This window comes from Diaphorina citri, unplaced genomic scaffold, assembly GCF_000475195.1.
Source record: "Diaphorina citri unplaced genomic scaffold, Diaci psyllid genome assembly version 1.1 scaffold1021, whole genome shotgun sequence".
NCBI classification, from domain to species: Eukaryota; Metazoa; Arthropoda; class Insecta; order Hemiptera; family Psyllidae; genus Diaphorina; species Diaphorina citri.
The window spans coordinates 12,756-25,247 of NW_007378451.1; the positions used below are offsets into that span (position 1 = coordinate 12,756).

The window sequence follows — 12,492 nt, forward strand, 5'->3', positions numbered from 1 at the left end:
AATATGTTCGCCCGTTCTCGAACAAGAGCTTACTTGTCGTGATGTTCATGTATTGTTTGTTGTTGCGGGTGACGTAGGTCCAATCGTACTTGTAGGTTATCTTCAGATTGGCTGAAAACAAAATGGACGAAAACAGAAGAAAATTTCTCTCTTTCTCTCTCTCTTATTTTTATATTTACAAGGCCAAGGTCATTGTCATTATTTTCCTTCTTCTTCTACTTCTTCTTCTTCTTCTTCATCTTCTTCTTCTTCTTCTTCTTCTCCTTGTTCTTCTTCGTGTTGGCAAGAAACTATGATATAAAGTAGGAATAAAAATGTTTAAGAAAAAGAAGAGAAAATAAGAACAGAAGATTACATATTACATGTTTTACTAGTGTCTAAATTTTTGTACACATCAGTTTATTATTTTACATAGGCAAAGTTCATTGCTACTTTCCAGTGCAAATTGTAGCCACCTCTGGGAGTCGAACCCAGAACGTTGTAAATGCCAACTTGAGGTGCTTTTTCCAATGTCTACGGACTATGCGCCTTTTGGTCGTTCAACAACCACTCGTAAAACTATTGTAGCCAAAACCAGATGTCAGCCCAAAGTAATCATCCCAGGACTAGGTAGGGGTCAGATACAGTGGTGTAAGTCGTAACGTCAAGTTAGGAGGATCAAGAATACCTGGAAAAAATTAGGGGCCGCGTAATTGCTATTTTTCTTCGAGGTTTTTGAAGAAAATTGTACCTAACGTTTGTTGCGATCCATATAGGAATTGTTTTGACTGTCCCATTGTTTCGATAGAGTTTCCCTTGAAAATGTCTATGAAATAGACGAAACTCCGAGTCGGGATATAAAAACCTACTCGTAAGTAAAAGTAATCATCCCAGGACTGATTGAGAGGCTGACGAAAAACGCCAACCCCATCTGAACATGGGAAAAGGCAAGGAGGACGAAGATTTTTCTCTCATTTGATTTGACCATCACTGACAGATGTTTTTCGACAACTAAGGTCATTTTGGCTACACTTTATCCGGTTGTTGTTCTAGCGGAATCTAGCGGGTTTAGCTATAGCCGAAAGGTGATGACAAAATAGAGAAAATATCTCTTCTACCAGCCATACACCAGGGTCTCTAGCCATGTTTAATTGGCTCATCCTGAACTGCTGTCAACCATCGTGAGGACTTGTGATTGTTCTTTTCAAGCATTTTATCCGGTTATATACGTTATCCGGATTTCGGTCAGACTTTATCCGGATAGATATACTCCCAGGGCACCAGTTCGGCGATCGACGTGAGGAGCTGTCGAAAAACTTCCCCAATAGCGTCTCCTACTGCCGGTCCTAACTCTTTGGTGACCTCCGCCCAATTGTCGTTCAGGAAGTAATTCATGTTGTTACCTGGAATGAAAACAAAGGGAAAATTATGGGAAATCTAAAAAAGGGGGTTTCCACTTTCCAGTCGCATCCTAGCATTTCAGTATCCTTTCAGCATTTCAGTATAACGATATTCGTAGGGGCTTAACCCATACCACACACAAAAAGCCCACTCTGAGGCTTAAGTGTAGGGGCAAATGCCCCAAAGGGTTAAGCTTCTACGAATTTGGCCTTAAAGAGAGTTTTTAGCTGTCTCCCAGCAGTTCACTTGATGTAAATCTGCTGAAATCCACGCATAGAGTGTGAAAAAACTTCAACTTGGTCGAGAATAGAACCCAGGACATTATGCGTTGAAGGCTAGTATGATACCGATGTATATTTTAGGGTACATTTAAGGTAGAGACACAATACTATCACGTCACTTGAGCTTATGGGAAGTCAGAAAGATGTGGGTAAAAGTTCTCCCATAGTAGGTGATTTCGTTCACTTGAGCTCACATAACGTGATGGTGTTTCCACCACTAGACTTAAGGGGACTGGATCCTGAGGCATAAAGGCTATGCAGATAATTCCCCAAAAACCAGTTTTTTTTGGTTTTTTGGCTTTATGGTTCTCTGGACAAAATTTGGACCACCATTTTCGTGTTCCTGGTAAAAAGATCTTTAATTTGATATATATAGGTCGACTAGGTTTGGATAAGTCCTTCTATGGGGACAGAGTGACAGACAGATGGAACTGACCCTGATCAGGGTGGATCACTAACCCAACACTTTGTCTCCGTTGAACAAGTTCTTGAGGTCGAAATAGGTTCGCCCGTTCTCGAACAACAGCTTACTGGTGGTGATGTTCATGTATTGTTTGTTGTTGCGGGTGACGTAGGTCCAATCGTACTTGTAGGTTATCTTCAGATTGGCTGAAAACAAAATGGAAGAGGTTTGTGATAAGTTTGGAAGTTTGACAAAAAAGAGGTTTGATAGAGGGAACTGTAACTGCTAAGGTCTTATCGTCCTGAAAGCGAATAGGGAACAAAGTCAAAGATAGGATAAGAAAAAGGCAGCCCTTCCGAGAAGGAACTTAGGTATTCTGTTTAGGATAAAATCCACCCCGGGTGGAAATTGAACCGCCCACCTAGCGCTTACAAGGCAGACACGCCCCCTCCTAGCCAACTAGACTGGCACGAATACTTTTCAATGGTATCTAGTTCTGACACTGCCTGGGGCGTTGGTGAATAACTCACGTTTCACGGGGTATCAATCAATCGACATTCTTCCGACAAACGCCTCATTACTATTTCTCAGAATCAAACCCTATTTTAGAGATCTTCTTTTTCTACAATGGTAATTTCATAATAACCATAAAATTCAATAAGGACTCATGTCACTTGGCAACATTGGAATACTCACTAATGGTTACATTGGCATCACCGCTCCCCGTGATAGGCAACACGAGCACTTTGCCCGATATGTTGTACGTGCCCAGGATTTGAACCTGTGGTATCTCGAAGTCCCACTCGATATGTTGCTTCTCCAGTAAAGTTCTGAAATGAGAAGGCATTGTCTACGTAAGGCTTTGATAAATTATTTAGGGAATTCTTTTTAAGATCTCCTAGAAATGATTTTTATCTTTTCTTTAAGGCTTCAACACGTACCACCCACTGGTGGTCATTTCATAGTTTCCCATGGGGCCTGAAATAGTGCGATCCTAAAGAGAATGAAATACCAAATTTTATATGTGTTATTGGCAGGATTCTTAGTGCGCTCTTCCACCAATTCCAGATGACCAGAACAAAAAGTCTGTAAATAATTGATTGATAATTGATAGTACTTTGAATGCACCAGTTCAATGTGTCTCAAAGAAGTTAAACAACGTTCCGCGTGGTTGATATCGGGATTGGTGACTATCCTGCCTCGGTGGTGTAGTGGTCAAGGCGCTCGCCTGGTAAACAGGAGGGCGTGGGTTCAATCCCAGCCGAGGTATGGAATCCTCAATATAATTTGAGAATTTGACCACAATAATAGTAGTAGCCTACTGCTGGAGTAAAGGGACTTTTCAGTCCTATTTAGTGGTCAAGGCGCTCGCCTGGTAAACAGGAGGGCGTGGGTTCAATCCCAGCCGAGGTATGGAATTTTATCCTCAATCCTAATTTGAGAATTTGACCACAATAATAGTAGTAGCCTACTGCTGGAGTAAAGGGACTTTTCAGTCCTATGCGAGGACCACAATAATAGTAGTAGTCTACTGCTGGAGTAAAGGGACTTTTCAGTCCTATGCGAGCGGTATAAATAAGCACTATTATTATTATCCTGCTGGCTTCCTGGCCTATCCTCTGATTGATCAAAGAATTGGTGAATTCCTCAAATGCAGACTGACACGAGGCCAGTACGACAACATTTTTCAACCAACCACTGCCCTTCGACAGCTATAAACAGGGATAGGAGGGGAGGAAGTAGGAGCCCCCTCCCCTGAGATTACCTAGCTTTCTTGAACTTGATGTTGCGTAGTCCATAGATCTTGAAATCCCTCAGAGTAAGGGCGAGACCTATCGAGCGAGAGCCCTGGTTAACAGTGAGCTGCTTGATGAAGAGGGGGTCCATTTTGGGCACCCTGTACTTGGGATCACCTGGAGACATTTGAGAAGGGTTTTAGTATGCTATCAACCTATCATAAATTTGTAGATGTGGCATTACTTTGTGACCATTCTATGATTCGTTACAATGTAGGTACTATCACAACATTTTGTTCTCTTCTCTTCTTTTCTCTTCGACTTTTCTTTCTCCTCTCTTCCTCTTTTCCTTCCCACTCTTTATCTTTTCTACTTTTCTCCTGATCTCTCTTCTTTACATTCTTTTTTTTTCTTCTCTTTCTGTTTTCTTCTACCTACTTGTTCTCTCTTTTCCTTCTTTTCTTCACTTATTTTATCTTTTGCCTTCCCTTCTCATTTACAGTTTTTGTTTAGTAAGTTATTTCTTTATTGGGCACTTGTCTTTTTTAAATTATGCTAGATTGTTGAGCTGACTTTAATTTAATTTAAATTTGATTATTTTAGGTTTAGGTCTAACTTTTAAAAAACTTTTAAAATTCCGATTTGAAAATGGAATCCTGAAATAAAAAGTATAGGTAGTGATAATTTGTGCTTTGAACAACTTGCGCAGCAAGAATGGCACAAAGTGAAACAAACGCAGACATCATCCTACGAAGTAAACAGGGAAAAAAGAAGAAGAAGAAGAAGAAGAAGAAGAAGAAGAGGAAGAAAAAATACATTAAAACAGTGTTTCTTAATTAGTTTGGCCCGCGGAACCCTTTTCAAAAGGTGAACATCTTTGCGGAACCCTGAACTTTCAAGATTGCAGAGACAATAAAACATAATGATCATCTGAACAATAAAACTCAAACTAAATTCCTAGGGATGAATTTTTTGTCACCTTCTTGTTTTGGAGAATAAAATTCCCTGCTTATTGCACATTGCATAATCAAAAAGAATTTCACGGCGTTCATACAAATCCTTTGACGTTTTCTTCAGCCTGCACTGAACCTTTTCAAAGTTGTGCTTACAATCTTACAGGTGTTATGTATGACGTATTGCATAATTAAACACATTAACAGGCGCTCATACAAATTCCAATATTTCCTTCCTTTATTATTACGATAGTAATAATAAAAAAAGGTATAGGTAGTCTTAATTTTAAATCATTACATGAAAGTAAAATCAAAAAATTAAATCAAGAATAATAATAAACTGAATATTAAACAAATTAGGTAGGTACCTAAGTAGTAATAAAGAAATCAAACACATTTCTTCCAGTTTTCCCCCAATAAATAAGTCACTTTTTCCCTTAATAACTTAGTTTTTCTCCCTAATAATCTTACATCTCAAGGCCATTCCAGAAGTTCTGTCGTTAAATTTTCGGGGGAAGTGGAAACTAAAATCGTAGAGGGAGAGGATGGGGGGGAAGGAGAAAGAGGGGAAGGAGATAAGGAAGAGGGGGGGAGAGACAATAAAACATAATGATCATCTGAACAATAAAACTAAAACTAAATCCCTAGGGATGAATTTTTTGTCACCTTCTTGTTTTGGAGAATAAAATTCCCTGTTTATTGAACGTTTTTTTCAGCCTGCACAGAACCTTTTCAAAGTTGTGCTTACAATCTTACAGGTGTTATGTATGACGTATTGCATAATTAAACACATTAACAGGCGCTCATACAAATTCCATTATTTCCTTCCTTTATTATTACGATAGTAATAAAAATAATAGAAAGTAAAAAGGCATAGTCTTAATTTTAAATCATTACCTACATGAAAGTAAAATCAAAAAATTAAATCAAGAATAATAATAAACTGAATATTAAACAAATTAGGTAGGTACATAGGTACTGATTTTTTAGGATGGAGTGGGAGCTCAAATGAGTATGAAAGCAGAAGAAAATATCTCTCTCTCTCTCTCTTTCTCTCTCTCTCTCTCTTATTTTTATATTTACAAGGCCAAGGTCATTGTCATTATTTTCCTTTTTCTTCTTCTTCTTCTCCTTGTTCTTCTTCTTCGTGTTGGCAAGAAACTATGATATAAAGTAGGAATAAAAATGTTTAAGAAAAAGAAGAGAAAATAAGAACAGAAGATTACCTTATAGGGATTTAACATTCTACCTAGGTACCTCTGTAAAAGAATGCTGATTTTGGTTTCTGAGCCAGAGCAGAGGTGCTTGGTTCAAGTCTCGGTTGGGACGGAAATATTTTCGACTTTTCCTGTTGTTTCCCCGCAATAAATCAAGGAAAAATGGGTTTTCATGATGTTTTAGGACGGATTTTAAAGTTTTATAAAGCCGCAATTATTGTTTGATTCGCCGAGAGATAGGTATGTACCTCTGTTATTAAACGTACTAGTCTTCCTACTTAAGAGTTACCAAACTTACCATTGATAAACTGAGGAATGGCTGCCTGTCCATGTTTGACGACACATTCGTTCAAATTCGGGTCATGTCGCAATAAATGAAGGATAAACGGATTTTCATGATGTTTTAGGACGGATTTTGAAGTTTTTTAAGCCGCAATTGAGGATTCTCATGTAAAAAATAATTCAACCTAACATAAATAAAACGAAGCGGTCAAAAATCACATTCACAAATCTGTTTTCGATTTTAAAATCCGTCGTGTACTTGCCGAGATATTTGTGTTTGAACTCGCGCTTTTCGAGGGATTTTTTTTTTTACCGCGCGGCGAGTGCTAATATTTTGACAACACTGCACGTGACGTCATTCCATAGTTGAAAAAAACAACAAAGAAAAACTTGCTTGCATTTTCCATTTGAATATTTTGAGACTGTTCTTTTTCGTCAGTTTTGAGCTTATTTCTAGAGCTAGAGACTTGAAATTTGGTATGCAGCTGTAAAATGTGACAAGGATGCGGCACGAAACTTTTGGTTAAGATCGGTGCAACGGTTGGCGGCATTTTACCGCTTTTGGGCGGTTTTCCGGGTAATTTAACAATATCTCGGGAACGGTATAAGCTAGAGACTTGAAATTTGGTATGTAGTTCACAAATGTGACAAGGATGAAACACAAAATGTTTGGTTGAGATGGTTGCTGCGCTTGGCGGTATTTTGACCGCTTTTGACAAATTTCGACCGTTTTTTGGCGGTTTTCAGCTATAGTGACGATGTATATTTGAGATGATATAAAGTAGGAATAAAAATGTTTAAGGAAAAGAAGAGAAAATAAGAACACAAGATCATGTTTTACTAGTGTCTAAATTTTTGTACACATCAGTTTATTATTATTATTATTATTTTACATAGGCAAAGGTCATTGCTACTTTCCAGTACAAATTGTAGCCACCTCTGGGATTCGAACCTGGGGGTCTGTAAATGAGAACATGGCAGCAATGCTTTTTCCAATGTCAAAACCAGATGTCAGCCCAAAGTAATCATCCCAGGGCTGATTGAGAGGCTGACGAAAAACGCCGACCCCGTCTGAACATGGGAAAAGGCGAGGAGGACGAAGATTTTTCTCTCATTTGATTCGACCATCACTGGCAGATGTTTTTCGACAACTAAGGTCATTTTGGCTACACTTTATCCGGTTGTTGTTCTAGCGGCTTTGGCTATAGCCGAAAGGTGATGACAAAATAGAGAAAATATCTCTTCTACCAGCCATACACCAGGGTGATGGTCTCTAGCCATAGCCATATTTGATTGGCTCGTCCTGAACCGCAGTCAACCATTGTGAGGAGCTTGTTCTTTTCAAGCATTTTATCCGGTTATATACGTTATCCGGATTCCGGTCAGACTTTATCCGGATAGATATACTCCCAGGGCACCAGTTCCGCAATGGACGTGAGGAGCTGTCGAAAAACTTCCCCAATAGCGTCTCCTACTGCCGGTCCTAACTCTTTGGTGACCTCCGCCCAATTGTTTGATTCGCCGAGAGATAGGTATGCCGTATGCACCTCTGTTATTAATCGTACTAGTCTTCCTACTAAGAGTTACCAAACTTACCATTGATAAACTGAGGAATGGCTGCCTGTCCGTGTTTGACGACACATTCGTTCAAATTCGGGTCATGTCGGCTACAGGGCTTCGTGTAGTGGGCTGAAATCAAAACAGGGACACTTTTAACAAAGGGGATTTTCTGTCATGCCGGGGGCCACAATTTGACATTAAAGTGTAAAAAGAAAAGAAAGACAAAATGTTTTACCGCCGTTTTCATTTTGTAGCATTGAAACTACTGCTACATTCTGCCTTGTAAGCGCTAGGCCGCGGTTCCGATTCCCGCCCGGGGCGGATTTTATCCTGATGGGATAATGTTCGTTCTCGGAACGGCTGGCTTTCTCCTATCCTGTCTTCCTTCTCTCTTCGATTTCGGGACGATAAGACCATAGCAGTTACAGATCCCTGTGTCAAACCTCTCAAAAAAAAAAAGAAAAAAAAGACACATGTGGTCTGTGTCGTAGCATGCCCGTCCTGTAGTACGTCTCTCAGATGGGCTTCTGTCTGGTTCTGGTGCTCTCGTGTTGACCCAGCACCCCAATGGGAAGTATTGTGTCCCTTCTTGTCTTGCCCATCTGATGAGAGGCATACTACACGATGCCGATGGGCAATTGAGCAGGCTACGGCATAGACCATACGAGTCTAAAGTCCCTTTACTCCCGCAGTCTAACCAAGGTCTCGTATATTCCATAGGCAGAGTTTATAATACAATTACAAAGAATGTTGCACTTGTTTTATTGCTATGAAATAAAAACGGCGATGAAACACTCTTTTTTAAACTCTTTTTTTACAAATTCCAGAGTGTAGTTCGATCTGTTCGACACTGGATTGCGTATTCCATTCAAGTCCGAGTTAACGGCTTTGGTATATTTTGCCAGCACAGAGTACCTATTTCTCAACTTGACCCAGTAATCGGCTGGACACATGTTGGCTATTGACAACACATGTGCTTGCTGGCTATACCTATATAATGTTGGCTATACCTACATAGTGTTGGCTATTGAATCTATAACTATATGGTGTTGGCTCTATTGATTTTTTATTATACAATTGAACTTGCAGAACTTGCTCGGCAGGACAAGTGGTTTACATGAGAATGTAGTCAATGTAGATTGTAGAATGAATCTTGATTATTATTATTTTTTTTTTTCATCTATTTTTTCACAAGAGTTTTAAAGTGCAAATTATCTTGTTTGTTTTTTTACTCGATGGGTCTATGGTCTCTAAAAAAGTAGATGCTTTTTTTTATGTTCCAATGGCCAATGGGTCCTGCCAAAAGACCGATCTGGACCAAAATCTAATAAGAAAATTCCCGCAACCTTTTGAATAATTTTGAAAAATCAAGAGTTTTTCATAAGTTTGGAAGTTTGACAAAAAAGAGGTTTGATAGAGGGAACTGTAACTGCTAGGGTCTTATCGTCCTGAAAGCGAATAGGGAACAAAGTTAGGATAAGAAAAAGGCAGCCCTTCCGAGAAGGAACTTAGGTATTCTGTTTAGGGTAAAATCCGCCCCGGGCGGAAATTAAACCGCCCACCTAGCGCTTACAAGGCACACGCCACCCTCCTAGCTCTAACTAGACTGGCAAGAATACTTTTAAATGGTATCTAGTTCTGACACTGCCTGGGGCGTTGGCGGATAACTCACCTTTCACGGGGTATCAATCAATCGACAAACGCTTCATTACTATTTCTCAGAATCAAACCCTATTTTAGAGATCTTCTTTTTCTACAATGGTAATTTCATAGTAACCATAAAATTCAATAAGGACTCATGTCACTTGGCAACATGGGAATACTCACTAATGGTTACATTGGCATCACCGCTCCCCGTGATAGGCAACACGAGTACTTTGCCCGATATGTTGTACGTGCCCAGGATTTGCACCTGTGGGATCTCGAAATCCCACTCGATGTGTTGCTTCTCCAGTAAAGTTCTGAAATGAAAAGGCATTTGTCTACATTAGGCGTTTAGTTGCTAAATTATTTATTTTAGGAATTCTTTAAGGTCTCCTAGAAATGATTTTTTCCCCCCAGAGGTTTGATAGAGGGAACTGTAACTGTCTTATCGTTCCGAAATCAGAGAGAGAGAAGGAAGATAGGACAGGAGAAAGCCAGCCGTTCCGTGAACGAACATTATCCTTTCATGATAAAATCCGCCCCGGGCGGTAGTCGAACCAACCAAGCTAACTAGGCTGCCAGTTGAAGGTTGAACTTGAACCAAAATTGTGGCAATGTGGCCCCGGAAATAACGAAAATTGCCGGACACCCCCGACAGTTAAATAAACAGGGATAAGAGGAGAGAAAACCTCCCCCCTCTTCTGACAGTTAAAGAAACAGGGATAAGAAGGGAGAAAAAACTCTTGGGAGGGGAGGAAGGACCGAGATTTTTCAACCAATCACTGCCCTTCGACAGCTAAAAACAGGGATAGGAGGGGAGGAAGGACTCCCTCCCCTCCCCTGAGATTACCTGGCTTTCTTGAACTTGATGTTACGGAGTCCATAGATCTTGAAATCCCTCAGAGTAAGGGCGAGACCTATCGAGCGAGAGCCCTGGTTAACAGTGAGCTGCTTGATGAAGAGGGGTTCAAACTTCAAAGTGATCAAAGTTTAAACTTTAACAATTAACTTATTAACTTCTGTCAAAAAATCAAAGTGGCATATTGATTTTTTACTATACAATTGAACTTGCAGAACTTGCTCGGCAGGACAAGTGGTTTACATGAGAATGTAGTCAATAAGTCAATGTAGATTGTAGAATGAATTTTGATTTTTTTTTTCATCTATTTTTTTTTTTTTTTACAAGAGTTTTAAAGTGCCAATTATCTTGTTTGTTTTTTTACTCGATGGGTCTATGGTCTCTTTTTTTTTCATCTATTTTTTTTACAAGAGTTTTAAAGTGCAAATTATCTTGTTTGTTTTTTTACTCGATGGGTTTATGGTCTCTAAAAAAGTAGATGCTTTTTTTATGTTCCAATGGCCAATAGGTCCTGCCAAAAGACCGATCTGGACCAAAATCTAATAAGAAAATTCCCGCAACCTTTTGAATAATTTTGAAAAATCAACAGTTTTTCCACATTTCATCAAAATGGGACAAATTTTTCGTCGAGAGTAATCGGGAAACAGACAGACTAACTGCCACAGTAAACCTAGATCTCATTTAGGTTTCTGGACTTGGTTTATGTTTACCTCTTGGGAGGAATCTGATTGGTTAAATTCAAACTTTTTAGCCAATGAGATTATTAATCCAAGGTATAACTTAAACTAAGTTCAAACTCTGATTGTGGTTCTGTTTCCTGCCATTAGATTCTGAACCCTTTGTTATTGGACAAGCTCCACCACTAGAATGCACTAACCAGTGGACACTGTAGTGGAGATCCCAAACCAGTTTGTTTCAGTGGAAGAATTTCGCCGACTCTGTTTTAGTTCACGCTATTGCAAAAGCTTTAGTTGACTGAACCGTTTGGAATGTCAGAGGTTTGAATGGTTTTATGTCTGCGAGAAGCTGTTTGATCGTTGTATCAAACATCGTTCCAGCAAAGAGTATCTATAACTAGCAAGCAAGTAAGTCTAACTAATGTAAAAATATGTACCTAACTAAGACTTAAGGTGGATTTCAGGCCTGTTAAGCCTATACAAATCAAAGAGAACTCAACAGGCTGTTAGCTTAACACACTTTTTGTAGCGTGGACTAGCATTTTCGAGGGAATTTTTCGAAAATATGAGTCATAGGGAGGGGGAAAAGTTGCCAGTTTAACACATATTATATGACCGCGAACAGCATTGGCAACGATTTTATGTTACAAAATACCTATATTTATCCTCGGTACTTGTTTAATCCACCTCTCCAAGCAATTAGGTAATTAAAAGATTTTAAAAAGACATTTGACTTTGTAACTTACGTAGTTTCAGGCAAGATGTCCGTGAGTTGTGATGAATATTGACGATCAGTACAGTCGCCACTGACATCAATGAGTTAAGATTTAGCTTCATGTTTGATATGTGATTTGCTCTTCGACACTGATTCCGTTTTCACAGGTGTACCTCAGGGAGCGATTTTTGGCCCCCAATTTCACAGAGTTTATTCAAATAGGCGATTTTTGTTGATGGTTTTATTGTTTACATTTTAGTTTGTTTTTTGGTTTAGATTGAAAAAAAAAAAAAAAAAAAATGTATCTTAGATTGTGTTTTAGATTTATTTCACTTGGTCCATACAGTTTTTGTTTAGTAAGTTATTTCTTTATTGGGCACTTGTCTTTTTTAAATTATGCTAGATTGTTGAGCTGACTTTAATTTAATTTAAATTTGATTATTTTAGGTTTAGGTCTAACTTTTAAAAAACTTTTAAAATTCCGATTTGAAAATGGAATCCTGAAATAAAAAGTGAAAAGTACTCGTATAGTGTGATAATTTGTGCTTTGAACAATTTGCGAAGCAAGAATGGCACAAAGTGAAACAAACACAGACATCATCCTACGAAGTAAACAGGGAAAAAAGAAGAAGAAGAAGAAGAAGAAGAAGAAGAAGAGGAAGAAAAAATACATTAAAACAGTGTTTCTTAATTAGTTTGGCCCGCGGAACCCTTTTCAAAAGGTGAACATCTTTGCGGAACCCTGAACTTTCAAGATTGCACCCCCACCCCCCTTATTATAAAAA

At 38.9% G+C, this 12,492-nt stretch overlaps 1 protein-coding gene across 1 annotated transcript in view; it reads right to left on the bottom strand.

Annotated features, from left to right (window-relative positions):
- Nucleotides 1-985: 985 nt before the first annotated feature.
- The window catches only part of LOC103513756 (protein takeout), a gene marked incomplete in the record, with an annotated part of 26,788 nt that continues 15,281 nt past the window's right edge, over nucleotides 986-12,492 (bottom strand). Inside the window, 4 exon segments of the mRNA XM_026826874.1 lie at nucleotides 986-1,382; nucleotides 2,121-2,270; nucleotides 9,640-9,773; nucleotides 10,307-10,422. Coding sequence (XP_026682675.1) covers nucleotides 1,225-1,382; nucleotides 2,121-2,270; nucleotides 9,640-9,773; nucleotides 10,307-10,422 — 558 coding nt within the window.